Below are 16,947 nucleotides of genomic sequence, written 5' to 3'. Positions count from 1 at the left end.
ATGCGCCCTTAAAATAGCATCTTAATAACGCGCCACTGACTTTAGACTAGGTTTTTCCTGGTCTGTGGCGGCATTGTTTTCTGAAACTGCAAAACAGCATCAGGGAACATTTGCGCCGGAACACGCCTCCTCTTTTTGCTGAACCGCCCCCGGGAGCGCAAGTTCATTCCCTAATTTACCGACGTGCGTCTGTGGAGGGAAAAGTCCGCTGTGCGTTGGGTGCAAAATAGGAATGATACATGCTTCGGTGTACAAAGTCAAATTGCGCTGGGTGCAAGATAGGGCCCTTAATCCTTAACCTACTTTGATTGATTGATTGATTTGTTTATTTAAGTGTCAAACACCATGGTGCCCAGCCCTCATGGGCTTATTAGACACTACAGTAATAATTTAACAATTATCTCCAGATAGCCACGTGACGTAACACTGAACCCAACATAACCTACTAGTATCTATTTTCATGCTACTAGTACTTATTTTTTAGAAACTAGTATCTATTTCATTAAGTACTAGTGCTTATTCTTTAGATACTAGTACCTTTTTAAAAATATACTAGTAGTTATTCATTAGATACTAGTTCTTATTTTTTTAGAGACTGGTACTCATTCATTAGATACTAATACCTATTCAAAATGACACTAGTCCTTATTAATTAGATTCTAGTGCCTATTAAATCTAATACTTATTGATTAGATACTAGTACTTATTCATTAGTTATTAGTCCTTATTATTAGATATTAGTACTTAATCTTTAGATACTTGTACCTATAAATACTAGTTCTTATTCATTAGATACTAGTACTTATTTCGATAGTGACTAGTAACTATTCTTTTGTTACTAGTAACAAATTTTTACATTTTTGCCATTGACTTCTATGGGGATCTGCCATTCAGATATCAACTATTCAGTTCTGACTAGTATGTATTCCAATTGTGACTAGTACATATTTATTAGATACTAGTAGCCTAGTTATTTATTTGGTACTAGTACTTATTTTTTATATACTAGTACCTATTAAATATAAACTAGTTCCTATTAAATAGATACTTGTACTTATTAATTAGCTAGTAGGGCTGCAGCTATCGATTCTTTTTGTAATCGATTAATCTAGCACTTAATCGATCGATTAATCGGATAAAAAAAATGTGTGTGTTTTTAAACAACCAAAACAAATAATGCATACAGTGAATGCATGCTGAAATTATTGTTGCGTGGCTACATAAAAGTTTAAGCATGTGATGCATTGCCGCAACAGATTGAAGCGCGTGTCCGAGTGAAAGATAGAGCGGTGTGTGCGCGAGCCACACGAGAAAACACTGTATCCGCGCCACTGATCGCAACGGCAACGAGCACTTTGATCACTTGATTTAAAAAACACATTTCAGTGACATGATGGGTTTTAACTTCATTCAGGAGATTTCGGGTAACTGCACAACTGACAGATGACTTTGAGCGCACCAACGGTGTGTGTGTAACCATAGCGACAAAACGACCAACTTTCGGACCATGCACTTAAGCCTATAATTTTGTTTTTAAAAATGTAATTATGTATTTAAAAGTTGCGTTTATCTTCACTCTCCGCCATCGCGCCAACTAAATTCAAAATGTATCACGCGCTATGGTGTGCTTCCTGAACATTGAACAACAATCAGATCCCTGCGCGTAGGCTATAGTGCGCGTCATAGGAATTTAACGAGGCTTCGAGGCAGAGTTTTTGCCTCGAGGAATTTTTGTAATCGAGTTAATCGAATAACTCGATGAATCGTTTCAGCCCTATTAGCTAGAACTTATTCAATAGATACTAGTACCTATTTATTAGATACTAGTATTTATTCCAAATGTTACTAGTAAGATTTTTTTATTTTACTAGTAAGATTTTTAATTGAACTCTACAGTGGTCATTCTGACTAGTCATAACATAAGACGAGTAAAAAAACAGTTGTGACTAGTAAGATAAGAAATGTTAGTTACAATTAAAAAAGATACTAGTGTCTAATAAATAAGTACTAGTACCTAACGAATAACTACTAGTATCTATTAAATAGGTACTAGTATTGAATGAAAAGTAATTGGATACAATAAATAAGTACTAGCATCTAATGAATACTTATTAGTAATATTTAAAAAGATACTAGTCAATATTGGAAAAATTACTAGTCAAAAATTATTAGATGATATCAAAACAGAATATCTACTAGTTCCTATTAATTTGCAGATATCTTCAACCTCATAAGGAACTAGTAAGAGCATATTAAGAGATATCTTCTTTTAACAGATCATTACATAAACATGAGTATACTCTCAACCATCCAATCAGAGTTCATGGTAATGCAGGCTAAACTAAGGCTATAGAAGATTGATTTTTGTAAGTAACTGGCTTTGTTGGTTTATCTAGCTAATTGGTTAGCATGAACACAAGGAAAGATATATGTTCAATATGACATTTATTGTTTTGAATGTACAGTAGGCTATAATAAAGACTTAACTGCCAATAATAAAATCCAAACAACAGTTATCCAAAAACCTGTTCATACCCACCAGCCAAACAACCACAATACCCTGAGATTGGGATTTTTGGAGAGCATTCATAATTCCTTACAATCAAAAATTTGAAATATTAATCTGTGTCTGAATGTGTCAGAGAATGAGAGTCATGTCAAAATAAGAGTATATATGCACTATATTACATATGCCTATTCATTATATTTATTTTACTCTAATACCATTAAAAAGGTAGGATTATTATTTATTATTATAAAAAACGGCCTTCTGCAATTCAGTCCGTTTCCTGTGTCATCTCTCTCTGATATGTTGTTGGTTCATTAATATTCAACATATTATTTTCACACTGATTATTTAAATAGTACTATATTAAGGTTAGGATATCTTTGATCTAACATGTTACTAGTAATTAAAAAATAAGCACTAGTTCTATTTTTTCTTAACAAGTTAGGTATAATTAAAAACTAGTTACTATTGGAATAAGTACTAGTATCTAATAAATAAGAACTAGTATCTAATGAATAAGTACTAGTATCTTTAAAAAGGTACTAGTACCTAAAGAATAAACACTAGTATCTAACGAATAGGCACTAGTACCTAAAAAAGAAGCACTATAGCTAATGAATAATTACTAGTACTTAATGGAATAGATATTCATCTTTGTCATTAGCATACGCACCAAAAACTTTTAAGCTGGCTATGATTAAACCGCTTGTTAAAAAACACACAACTTGATCGTACAGAATTAGTCAATTACAGGCCAATGTCGAATCTACCTTTTCTGTCAAAGATACTAGAAAAGGCAGTATCTTCACAACTATGTTCCTTTTTAGAAAGAAATTATATCTGCAAGGATTTTCAATCAGGATTTAGACCGTACCATAGTACTGAGACAGCTCTCATTATAGAGTCACAAATGATTTGCTCTTATCATCCGATCGTGGTTGTATCTCTCTATTAGTGTTACTCGATCTTAGTGCTGCATTTGACACTATCGACCACAACATTCTTTTAAATACTCGAAAATTATGTTGGCATTAGTGGAATTGCATTAGCATGGTTTAAATCATACTTATCTGACCGTTATCATTTTGTAGCAGTAAATGAAGAGATGTCTTATCGATCAAAAGTTCAGTATGGTGTCAGCATGGCATTAGTTTTCACTGTTATGATACGCAGCTCTATATTTCTTCACACCCTGACGAAACTTACCAATCCACAAAATTAACGGAATGCATAGCTGATATAAAAAACTGGATGACTAGCAACTTCCTACTAAATTCTGAATAAACAGAGATTCTAATTATTGAACAAAAAATTTCCTGCGTTCATGACATCAAGGCTAGATTATTGTAATGCTATTGGGTGGTTGCACTGCACGCTTAATAAACAAATTACAGCTGGTCCAAAATGCAGCAGCTAGAGTTTTTACTAGAACCAGCAACAAGTATGACCATATTAGCCCAGTTCTGTCAACACTGCATTGGCTCCCTATTAAACATCATATACATTTTTAAATATTGCTGATCACTTACAAAGCACTAAATGGTTTTGCTCCCCAGTACTTGAGCGAGCTCTTAACGCATTATAGTCCTTCACGTCTATTGCGATCTCAAAATTACGGCCAGTTGATAATACCTAGAATATCAAAATCGACTGCTGGTGGTGGTATACCCTTTTCCTATTTAGCACCAAAACTTTGGACCTAACATTGTCCGGGAAGCAGACACACTCTGTCAATTCAAATCTAGACTAAAAACACATCTCTTTGACCTAGCATACACATAACACATTATAGACTTCTATAATTCAATGTTAGGCTGCATAGTTTAGGTCAGCCGGAACCGGGAACACGCCCCATAAATCCAGATGTACTTGTTACATCATAAGAAGGATGGCATCTACGCTAATATTAGTCTCTCTGTTTATCCGAGGTTTACCGCAGTCCGGCGGATCCAGGCCATAGCCAGATCCGATGAAGGACCTGCGCCTGGACATGATGACGACGCAGTCCTGAGGTTGTCAACCAGTCCCTCCCTGTTTACTGAAGTCAGCTGGATCCCGGCCGTATCCAGATCAGATGGTGGACCTGCACCTGGACCAATCCATGACGCATCCCTGAAGTGCCAGCCTCATCAGCCCCGTGAAGGCCTCATCGACACGACCAATCAGACTTCTGACCTGCAATGCTGCCTGGATCATAATCATACACTGTTTGCTCGTTGGCCAGAGGAGAACTGGCCCCCGGCTGAGCCTGGGTTCTCCCAAGGTTTTTTTCTCCATTCTGTCACCTGATGGTGTTTTGGTTCCTTGCCACTGTTGCCTTGGCTTTTGGCTTGCTTAGTTGGAGACAATTAATATTCAACAATATTATTAATCTGGCTTACTTAGGGTGGACGATGACGCAATTTTCTTCTAGAAACAAACTTTGTTGTATTATTTTCATGTTATCACTGTGAAGCTGCTTTGATGCAATCGGTATTGTAAAAAGAGCTATATAAATAAAGGTGACTTGACTTGACTTGACTTAATGGAATAGATACTAGTATCTAAAAAATAAGTACTAGTAGCATGAAAATAGATACTAGTAGGTTTTAAGGATTAAATGTTAAATGGCTTGCTATACATTGTTATCATTCCATTAATGGGTGGAAATGGGCAAAAACAAGTTAATACTAAAAATATAATACTCACCCTACCAAGGTGCTGGGTTGGTTGTACAGAAACCTGTAACACAAATGACATTTCATGTGGTCATCTGATCAGAACCATAAAAACAGCCATGAACCAATAATGTTTCTGAGCTGAGCAGTAGTCAGTAACTACAGATCAAATTCACATTTATCAGCTCATTGGATCAGAGTCTTTATACTTGAACAAGATTTGACTTTTTTTTTTACTCCATGGTGAGATAAACATCAAAGATGCTTTGCTACAAGCAGGAATTGCAAGAGCTACTTGGATATGGTGTCTTTGTGATGGTATTCCACGGTGAGAAGGTGGGCGGAGCATCCACATTGTTGAGGACCCCTCTGCATCGTCAGCAGGTCTCTCGGGTTTACTAGCGTTTCACCCCTTAACCTGTACGCTTCACCTGAGTGAAGCAGCAAAGAGCATTTAGCCTTTGCCTGCAGAGGGGTTCCAACTGTTGGCTCTCTTCAGCAATAACCATCTTGACCTGCCAAAGCTATCTCCTTGGTGGCTTTCTTCAGATGTTTTGGATCCAGGCCAACCTTCTGTGGGAAATAGCGCAAAGATGTTGCTGGGAAACCACGACAGCCGACTTCGATGGGAAACATGGTTGCGTGCCATCCTTTGGTAAGAGCCTCATCGATCAAGTCCTGGTACTTAGCCTTCTTCATTTGATGCGAGATAGCTAGCCTGTCCTCCCATGGCACCGTAAGTTCAGATACTAAGATGGTCTTGATGCTCCTGGAAATCAGGCCCAGATCCGGACGGAGTGAGGTCACTGCAATGTCTTGTGGGAAGACAAGCCTACTTCCCAGGTCCACTTGCATCTCCCAGTCAAAAGCACGCTGTAGAATGGATGGCGGGTGCTTGGCAGTTGCCTTTACCGTGGGAGTTTGGTTGCCTTCACGCTGGACGTTGAAGAATTTTGGAGACAGTGGTGCCAGGTTGCTGTTGGCTTTGACCCTCTGCAGATCCACCCATTTGGCGACAGCTGTCAGGACCTTGTCGTGTCTCCACCTGTATCGCCCATCTCCCAGTGCTTTAGGGCATGCCGTCAAGATATGATTCAGTGTACATAGCACTGCTCCACAGTGCTTGCATGGTGGATCTTCTTCCTTGCCCCAGATCTTTAAATTATTTGGGGTTGGCAAGAGGTCAGCCACAGCACGTAGTTAGAAAGTCAGCTTGTCTTGGTCGGTTTCCCAGTGTTCCTTCCAGGACAGTGATCGCTCGAGTGCCTGATCCCACTGCAACCACTGCCCCTGAGAGGCCAGTCCTACCGCTTTCACACGGCGGTGTTCTTCTTCTGCCTCTCGGACCCTCTGCACCACAAGCTCTCTCTTGCCTTTGGTGTTGGCCTTGCTCCACCTCTTGGTGTTGTAATGTCCAAGTCCCAGGCGGCCTTGGCAGACCACTCCGACAATCTCCTGATGTTTCCAGTGTGCTTCAGCTTCCGACACCGCTTCTTGGGGCTTCCACTTCCTGCCACACCTGATAGACTTGCTAGCATGCTTGACTTTCCCATCCTTTGACAGGAGCAGCGTGCTGACTGCTCTTGCCTTGGTGGCCTTGTATTCTTCAGCTACTGATGAAACAGGAAAGCGGAATTTGGAGGTCTTGCTATACAGGTTCACTGAGCTGAAGGAAGGGGGAACACCCAGCCATTTCCGCACAAACTTACTGCACATCCTCTCCATTGCTTCCACTTGCGTCATAGGAAAGTCATAAAGCAGGAGGGCCATTGCAGTCTGGGTATAATGCCATACTGAAAGCACCATACCTTGAACCTCCCAAGCAACTGGCTGGTGTCAATTGCCTTAAGCCAGATGTTCAGTTGGACTTTGGTGTCTTTGAGATTTCCGATGTCCTTCAGGGAGTGGTCATAGTTTTTTCCAAGACATCGGATCCCTTGGTCTTGGATTATTGGGATCTCTGAGCCTTGGATGCTGAAGGTGTTTCTCATCAACTTTCCTTTGTGGATCCACTATGTTCCTTGAATTGCTGGGGTCGTCACATCATCCATGAAAGCCCAGCAGGCGGGATGTCTTGTGCCGTCGTCTGTTTTAGGACCTTTACACTGCATCTCTCCTGCTTTCAGAAGAAGATTCATGGCAGCCACGAACAGGACCACTGAAATGGTGCATCTTGCTATGATGTCCTTCTCCAGCCTTTGCCATTTGGTGGTAAAGTTTCCCACTGTGAACCTCATTTTCAGTGAATCCATGTGTGACATCACCAGCTTAAAGGGATACTTTACCGTTTTTTCATATTAAACTATGTTATTCCCTTAACTAAGGACAGAACTCTACAGGACTCGAGGAGTTCAGAGAGATTGGATGTCCCTATTGGATGTTGAGGGGAAAATATTCTGGTCCATTGTTGCTAAAAGGCTTACATCGTATCTTCTCAACAATGAGTACATCGACCCCAGTGTCCAAAAAGGAGGAGTTCCAGGATATTCTAGATGCCTGGAACATACATCAGCGATCAGCCAGATCATCAAAGAAGCAAATAGTGATAAAAACACACTCGCTGTCGTCTGGCTAGATCTTACCAAAGCCTACCCAAGTGTACCTCATCAGCTGATCCAAAGGACTTTGGAACACTACCAAGTACCAACAGAGGTGGTTAAAGGGATACTTTACCGTTTTTTCATATTAAACTATGTTATTCCCTTAACTAAGACGAGTTGATACATACCTCTCTCGTCTCAGTGCGTGCACTAAATCCCTCTGTCTTGCGGCGAAACTTTGTTAGCCCAGTTCATTTAATATGGGCCAAGCAGAGAAGCTACCAAACACCTCCACGTTTTCCCTATTTAAATACAGTTACTCGCGAAGTGTAACTCGACCTAGAACGGTGACACAAAACAAAACGTTGCGCTTTTCTAAGCGTGTAAAATGGATAACTATTTTGTATGGCGGAATACCATAGCAAGTGCTTGTAAGCACTTCGACTTGGCGCAGTAATATCTTCACTCGTGTAAAATCCTCTCACCGGCCCCCGCTCCCTCTAGTGAAGATATTACTGCGCCAAGTCGAAGTGCTTACTTCGCGAGTAACTGTATTTAAATAGGGAAAACGTGGAGGTGTTTGGTAGCTTCTCTGCTTGGCCCATATTAAATGAACTGGGCTAACAAAGTTTCGCCGCAAGACAGAGGGATTTAGTGCACGCACTGAGACGAGAGAGGTATGTATCAACTCGTCTTAGTTAAGGGAATAACATAGTTTAATATGAAAAAACGGTAAAGTATCCCTTTAACCACCTCTGTTGGTACTTGGTAGTGTTCCAAAGTCCTTTGGATCAGCTGATGAGGTACACTTGGGTAGGCTTTGGTAAGATCTAGCCAGACGACAGCGAGTGTGTTTTTATCACTATTTGCTTCTTTGATGATCTGGCTGATCGCTGATGTATGTTCCAGGCATCTAGAATATCCTGGAACTCCTCCTTTTTGGACACTGGGGTCGATGTACTCATTGTTGAGAAGATACGATGTAAGCCTTTTAGCAACAATGGACCAGAATATTTTCCCCTCAACATCCAATAGGGACATCCAATCTCTCTGAACTCCTCGAGTCCTGTAGAGTTCTGTCCTTTAGGTACAAAGCAGCCCTCAGCGAGTGTCCAGATTTTAGGTTCCTACCTTTTTTTCCAGAGCATCCGCAAGAGCTTGGCTAACCTCTTCAGTAGCAGATGGCAGTTTTTATAGATCTTGTACGTTGTGCCTGATGGTCCTGAAGCGGATCCTGCTCTAGCTTTTTCAACAACTGACCTCACTTCATCCATGGTGAAGTCTGCCATGCTGAATGGAAAGTGTGGCATAGGCCTTGGCAGCTAAAGTCCTCTAGCATTTAAGATTCACCCCCTTTTCTTGTGCTCTGAGCAGGTTGAGCAGAGAGGTCCGGAGCACTGTGGTGTGCCTCCTGGCTCCGGTCCTCCTCCGACTGACAAGCAACTGTGATATACTCAGAGATGGCTCTCTGGGTATTGCCAGGTGCTTCGCGTTGCTGCAGCTGCTTTTTTAGAAACTTGCTAAGAAAAAAGAAACTCCAAAGAATTTTTTTTTATTTATTAATTATTTACTCCAAGTTTTATTTATTCCTAAATTATTCCTTTTGATTGTGTGTCATACAAAGTATACCAAGTATAATCAGAGCATATTAAATAAAGTTTTACAGACCCCGGAGATGAGCGCAGTCCAAAGTTCTCAAGCTTCTCTTCTGACCTGATAATAACAGAATCAATCTCTTACTCATTTGAATTATGATGGTGTGTGTTTTGGTGTACATAAGAATATACATATAGTAGTAAGTGTACAAATTTTGTGTTTTGTGTGTGTGTGTTGAAGAGAGAGATCAGATGTAAGTGTATACATTACATTATTACTTACTTTCTGAACACTTGTTCTATCATCTGTTGTGTGCAACTGAAAACAGTAAAAAAAATAAAATAATAATGATATATACAAACACACACACACACACACACACACACACACACACACACACACACACACACACACACACACACACACACACACACACACACACACATATATATAGCAATGCAATCTTCCTAAGTCAAGAGTGCAGCACATCTGCATCTGCTCTATGTTTTTGTAGTGGATATGTTTGTACTAAACTCACCTGTTCTGGTTGGTGCTTATGTAAATGAATCTGTGAAAAAAGACATTATTTCATGAGGAGAGAAATATATTTAATTTAAAGAAGACATGATTAAATATGTGCGCACATATTTAATCATGTCTTCTTTAAATGGTTAATGTTTAGAGCATGTTGTTACATTACATACTATTGTTGGGTCAATTACATCAGTGGTTCCCAACCTTTTTTTGTCTGAGACCCCCTTTTCCCCAAGAAAATATTTTAGGGCCCCCCTTCACATTTAATGATATTATCGCTCTTGTAAGCTTGCAGCAAGGATGACAAAATATGTTGTTTTCAAACAAACGGTATGTTTACTATAACCAGATATGTTTATGCACAAATAATAGCCTATAATATTGAAAATGCAATAACAAAAACATCAGTAGGCCCTTTGTAATTTAAAAACGTAGGAGTAGCCTATAAATTGGCCCTATTTGAAATGCAATAACAAAAATATTCATACTGGTGTGTAGGTAAAAAAAAATAAAAAAAATGCTAGGCTACTACTAAATGACTGCTGTCTGGGACCTCAATACTTGCATGTTATTTGTGAGGCATTATCAATGTGAGGCTTTATTTTTGACGCTTTTGGCGCTATAGCGAGCGATAGTAAACTTGCGTTTATTAACAGAATAATGCGTCTTTCGGAAGAACATTGTAGCCGGAACTACTTCTCTCTGTGTACATCTATGACGAGTCACGCAGGTACTGGGCTACTCCGCAGCGGCAGCGATCCGAACCAGTGTGAAATAGTCCCAATGTAAACACTTATTATAGGTGTACCATAGTGGTTCCGGATAAGACAAAAACACGGATTGGAAATGGATTCATGATGAACTCGCTCATTATATACATTTTGTATATTTTTAACAGAAAAAAGTTAATGATTTTATTTAATGCTCATTGCTCAAAACTTTTCAAAATATGACGGGACCCCCCACAGAGTTCGCTGAGGCCCCCTTGTGGGCCGCGACCCCCCTGTTGGGAACCAATGAATTACATGACATGCATATTTTTGTGTCCAAGTGCATTATTTCCTTTTAAAATAGTTTGATAAATTCATGACATTTATAACTTTATTCTATAAAACCCGTTTAGTTTAAATTCATCTTTACTACATTTAAATAATACATATTATTTTATGTTTTGTGATCTTTAACCCCCAAAATTGTCAGGCGACGCAACTGTCCGAACAAATGAACAGAATAAGAAAACTATTTAAATGTTGTCTTGATAATAAAATATGATCAACTAAATACTATGTCATCATTTTAAGTTTGAAACCTTTCTTATAATCAAATTTGATAAATAATAGTAGTTTTAAAGCTGTTAAGATAATTGAAAAACTGTTGTCCAGCAATTAGTATATTCTCAAATGTCAGGGTGGCACAACTGCAAACATTGCTCTTTTATTATGAACTGACAAGGTAATAACAGTAAACATGATAATGCATCATCCAGAGCAGTGGTTCCCAACCTTTTTCCTTGGGGCCCCCCCATGTACATATTTAACAATCCGTGCAAAAAGTGCACTTTTGATGATCTGTTGTGATATTAGCACTAAGAGTTTTGAAAATGTACACCTAACTTGTGAAAATAGTACCAAAGCGAATAAAAAAAACTGTAAGAACCTCTTTGCAAGGGTGACCTGGCCAAGACAGGCAGCAGCATATAAAAAATAATACAAACACATAGGTACAGACAAATAACACAGAAAACGTTCTCAGGTTACTCATGTAACCATGGTTCCCTAAGAAGGGAACGAACGCTGCGTCACTATGACGACCTTTGGGGATCCCTCCAGCGTCAGCGCGCCTGAAGTCACATGTACAACTTAGTCCAATCTTGATTGGTGCAACGTCATCCCGTGACGTAAGCCGGCGGAAAGCGGAAGCTATAAAGGGAGCCGGCTTCACAGTAGCTGTCAGCCTTCTGATCGACTGAAGCAAGCCGCTCTCAGGTGTACGGAAGCATGGCATAGGGACGCAGCGTTCGTTCCCTTCTCAGGGAACCATGGTTACATGAGTAACCTGAGGACATTCCCTTCCGAGGGAACTACCGCTGCGTCACTATGACGACCTTTGGGGAACGATATGCCCACTTCGCCATGCTGACGAAAAACGTCTGTCCCGGTGTGAAATGAGGCACACCTAGGACATGATTGCTTGAGACCCCGGGGTCGCCGGGAGATCCAAACTATAAAATCTAATAAAGGTATGTGGTGAGGACCACCCCGCCGCATCACATACGTACTGGAGTGAAGCCCCTGACCACAGAGCCTTTGAGGAGGCCATGCTTCGCGTGGAATGCGCTTTAACTGACAGAGGTAAGAGCAGCCCGCTCGCCTCATAAGCCATAGAAATGGCTTCAACGATCCACCTGCTTAAGGTTTGTTTAGTAGCTGGGCAGCCTTTCTTAAGGGGCCCAAAGCATACCAAAAGCTGGTCAGATTTTCTCCACTGGGATGTTTTTCTCACATACATCTCAAGAGCCCTGACCGGGCAAAGCAACCTAAGCTTCTCTAATTCCGCCGACTCCTGAGGAGGATGGAAAGCCTGGAGGACAACTGGCCTAGCCACATTAGAGGGCACTTTAGGAACATACCCTGGTCTTGGGTAGAGAATAACTTTCACTCCTCCCGGAGCAAACTCTAAGCAGGAGGGAGCGACGGACAAGGCCTGCAGATCTCCAACTCTTTTTAGAGATAAAATAGCCAGCAGAAACGCCATTTTTAAGGCTAAGCACTTGTCTGATGCCCTGTCCAAAGGCTCAAAGGGTGGCAAGGATAACCCTTCAAAAACCACGGCTAGATCCCAAGCCGGGGTTCTAACCTGAGCCGGAGGCCTCATCCTCCGAGTACCACGAAGGAAACGAATAATAAGATGATGCCTTCCCAGTGAGGTGTAATATACGGGGCATGGAAGGCAGCAACTGCAGCCACATACACCTTAAGTGTAGAGGGGGAAAGGCCAGCCGAGAAACGACCTTGCAGGAACTCCAGCACTGAAGCCACTGGGCAGTTAACTGGGTCCAGTTGGTGTTCTGTACACCATGAAGTGAATACCCTCCACTTCAAAGCATATAGTTTCCTCGTGGAGGGAGCTCTAGAATTTAAAATGGTCTCCACTACCTCAGTAGAAAGACCAGCATTCAGGAACTGATCCCCCTCAGGGGCCAGACCCACAATTTCCACATCTCTGGACGGGGGTGAAATATTGTGCCCCCGGCCTGAGTTAGAAGGTCCCTCCTGAAGGGAATCTCCCACGGGGGACCGTCTAAGAGGGCTATAAGGTCCGAAAACCAAACTCGGGCTACCAACAAGACTTGATCCCCACCCTGGCGAATCCTCTCTAGAACTCCCGGGAGCAGAGCGATCGGGGGAAATGCGTACAGCCGAAGCCTCGGCCACGGCTGTACCATGGCATCCAGTCCCAGAGGAGCTGGATAAGTCAAGGAAAACCAGAGGGGACAGTGAGTGCTCTCTTGAGACGCAAACAGGTCCACATCCGCCTGGCCAAACTTCCTCCAAATTAACTGCACAGTCTCGGGGTGCAGCCTCCATTCCCCGGGCCTCAGCCCCTGCCTCGACAGGATGTCTGATCCCACATTTAGATGGCCCGGAATGTAAATTGCTCTCAGCGAGAGAATCTTCCCTTGGGCCCATAAGAGAATCTGATGCGCCAGTCTGCACAGAGGGCGCGATCTCAGACCTCCCTGATGATTTATATACGAGACCACTGACATATTGTCTGTTCTCACCAGAACATGATGGCCTCTGAGGTCTGGGAGAAAATGCCTTAAGGCTAGCAGAACCGCTAACATCTCTAGACAATTTATGTGCCATGATAGATGATGTTCTTTCCACAGACCCTGAGTTGAACGGCCCTCCATGACCGCCCCCCACCCTGTGCAGGACGCATCTGTCGACACTACTCTGCGCTGACATGGTGCTCCTAGCACAGGGCCCTGGGCTAAGAACCAAGCCTTTTTCCAAATGACCAAGGAACGAAGGCATCTGCGCGTAACCTTGATCAGGCGAAAAGGGTTGCCCCTCGGGGAAAACCCCTTGGTTCTGAGCCACCACTGCAATTCTCTCATGTGCAGCAGGCCAAAAAGTATCACGTTGGATGCTGCCGCCATAAGTCCCAGCAGTCTCTGGAACTGTTTTACAGTGATGCGTTGGCCTAGCTTTATTCTGGAAACCATAGCCAGAATAGACTTGACACGTGCAGGAGACAGCTGTGCCCGCATCGTGATCGAGTCCCACACTACTCCTAAATAAGTTGTCCTCTGGACCGGAGTAAGCACACTCTTTTTCGCGTTGAGCCTCAGCCCCAAACGCTTCATGTGGTCGAGCACGACATCTCGATGCTGTGCCGCCATTTCCTGAGACTGAGCCAGAATAAGCCAGTCGTCTATGTAATTGAGGACCCTTACACCCTGCAATCTCAGAGACGCAAGGGCTGCGTCCATGCATTTCGTGAATGTGCGAGGAGATAGTGCTAGGCCAAATGGAAGAACCCGATACTGGTACGCTTTGCCCCCAAAAGCGAACTTTGGGAACTTCCTGTGTTCCAATAGGATGGAGATATGGAAATACGCATCCTTCAGGTCTATCGTGACAAACCAGTCCTCGGACTTGATTTGACTCACGATAATAGGAATCGTTAACATCTTGAACTTGTATCTCCTCAGAGATTGGTTCAAGTGGTGAAGATCTATAATCGGACGTAACCCTCCATCCTTTTTCGGAACTATGAAATACCGGCTGTAGAACCCGGAGTTCCTCTCCGCGGGAGGAATAAGATCTATAGCCTCCTTCGCCAGAAGGGACTGAACCTCCTGCTCCATAACCTGCGTGCGCTCGGGGGCTACCACTGTTTCGAGAACGCCCCTGAATCTTGGTGGTCGAAACCCGAACTGCAGTCTGTACCCCTTGTGGATTGTGCGCACTACCCATTGTGATATATTGGGTAGTGTTTCCCATGCGTGCAGGAAATTCACTAATGGAATCAACCTCTCGGGGATGGAATTCATAGTTTCTTGAGGAACAGCTTCGGCGTCCTGAAGCGGTTGCCCGGCAGGAACTAACCGATGACATTTTTCTACAGGCCTCCTTATAGATAACGAACTCCCCGCGACCGCTGTATTTATGCTGGGCGGAAGTCGAGGATTGTGTTCGTCGGAAATCGTTGCGCCCCGAAGCGCCGAAGGCAGCGGGGTTAGCAAATCGATTTCCTGAGGGCTCCGTGGAGGAGCGGGTGTAATTCGCTCCACCCCCGGAGGGGGCGCCCTCAGAGGCCTGACCTGCCCGTCAGGACCTCTTCCCCGAAGCCCGTTTGGTCAGAATAACGGTCCTCAGATCCGTTTTCTGATTAACGGGCTTCGGCTGGGAGTATTGCCTCGAGCCCTGATGACGTTGAGGCGGGGCTCGGTGGGCAACACTCTCCTTCTGAGTCTGTCTGTACGAGGAGCTAGATGTAGATGGCTGGGGCTGTCTCTCTTTACTTGTAGCCCCATAAGATTTCTGGCGACGGGGAATACATTTTTGAAAGGCTGCTGCCTGCTTCTTTGCCTCCTGAAATCTCTCGACGATCGAACTAACAGCGTCGCCGAAGAGACCAGGAGGCGAAAGAGGAGCGTCAAGAAGAAAAGCTCTATCTGCGTCTTTGCCAGGGCTGCCATAGAGCGGCCGATTGCATGAGCCGTCTCTTTGGTAGCGCGGAGAGATAGATCAGTTGCTCTTCTTAATTCTTTGATATCTTCGATATCTATCTTTTCCCCTTTATCTAATTCGTCCAGTAAATCTGCCTGATAAGCCTGCAAAATAACCATTGTATGCAGACAGCCACCTGCTTGACCTGATGCTGCATAGGCTTTCCCCACTAATGAAGATGTTTGACGGCAAGGTATAGAGGGTAATAATGGGGCTTTAAATGAGGATGCAGCGGAGGGTGAAAGATAAGCTGCCAAAGTATCCTCTATTTTAGGCATGTCGCCATAACCGTTTTGTTTTCGTCCTAAAATAGATGAGTAATGATGTACATTAGGACTAGAAAGCCTAGATGAATATGGCTTATTCCAGGATCTCGACACCTCAGTGTGGAGATCCGGAAAAAACGGTAAACCCCTGCGTGGTGGTTGTGGTGCAGACTGTAAGAATCGTTCTTCTAATTTGCTTTTTGACTTTGATTCATGCTTCTCGTCCGGCCATTCAATATTTAATCTAGCAACGGCACGAGTTAAAACATCCAACAGCTCCTCATACTGTGGAGACTGGGCTGGCGAATCACCCATATCACCACCTTCAACACTGAGCACATCAACTTCCTCGGAAGAAGATAAGCTCAGCGTGAAGCTCTCGTTCGGGGCGGAAGAAGCCGCGGAGCGGGCTTCCGGATCCCGAGCGAGAGGATTAGAACTAGGGGATAAGGGCTGAGAAGGGGCCGCAGCCGTCTCAAACCCCTCCCCTAGATCCATCTGTGATCCCCACGAGTGAAGCCGCCGGGTTGCCTCGACAACCGCGGGACCCGCACCGCGTGGGGCACAGAGCTGGCCGCTTTCATCAAACAAAGACAGCCGGGAGCGAAGCATTCTAAAGCCCCGTTCACACTGCCAGCGACACGCAGCGACAAAGCGACATGATCCCATTCATTTCAATGGAGCGCTGGCGACTTCCGGCGACACGAGCGACAGTGACCGTTGGCGACAGAATGTGGGCGTGTCAAGCGACACGAGACGCGCGACAAAAGTTCAGAAATTTCAACTTTATGCAAATGAGAAGCGATTTTCGCGAGCGACAACCAATAGGAAAGAAGACTTTCAGAGGAGCTCAGCTCACGTCACCGTCTCGAGTGCAGGCAAGACAGGAGTTCGAGGGCGATTTCAATATGATTTGACTGTAACCACATACATGGATATAATAAAATGATGCATGGAAAAGAAACTATCGACAGTCTCAGTGAGTTTAATTCACACATTTAGTTCGAGTGTTGTAATTATGATGCAAGTTTAGCACTGCTGCAGATCATTTTACAGTTTCCCCTGCATTATGTTGACTATTAGGGACAAGAAAATTTATTATTT

The 16,947-nt window shown here is 43.1% G+C and overlaps 1 protein-coding gene across 2 annotated transcripts in view; it reads right to left on the bottom strand.

Moving 5' to 3' along the window:
* LOC309500086 (histo-blood group ABO system transferase-like) overlaps positions 1-16,947 on the bottom strand; it is a 40,469-nt gene that overhangs the window by 6,940 nt on the left and 16,582 nt on the right. The window contains exons 2-5 of one of the 2 annotated variants that reach the window (XM_082171651.1): positions 9,841-9,870; positions 9,585-9,620; positions 9,375-9,419; positions 5,198-5,230 (exon numbers count right to left, since the gene is read on the bottom strand). In XM_082171651.1, the coding sequence (XP_082027777.1) occupies positions 5,198-5,230; positions 9,375-9,419; positions 9,585-9,620; positions 9,841-9,870 (144 nt within the window). The other variant, XM_082171650.1, reaches the window with a different exon arrangement.

The sequence above is a fragment of the Leuciscus leuciscus genome (assembly GCF_965113295.1).
Source record: "Leuciscus leuciscus genome assembly, chromosome: 5".
Taxonomy (NCBI): Eukaryota; Metazoa; Chordata; class Actinopteri; order Cypriniformes; family Leuciscidae; genus Leuciscus; species Leuciscus leuciscus.
This window is presented reverse-complemented; position numbering and strand designations above follow the sequence as displayed.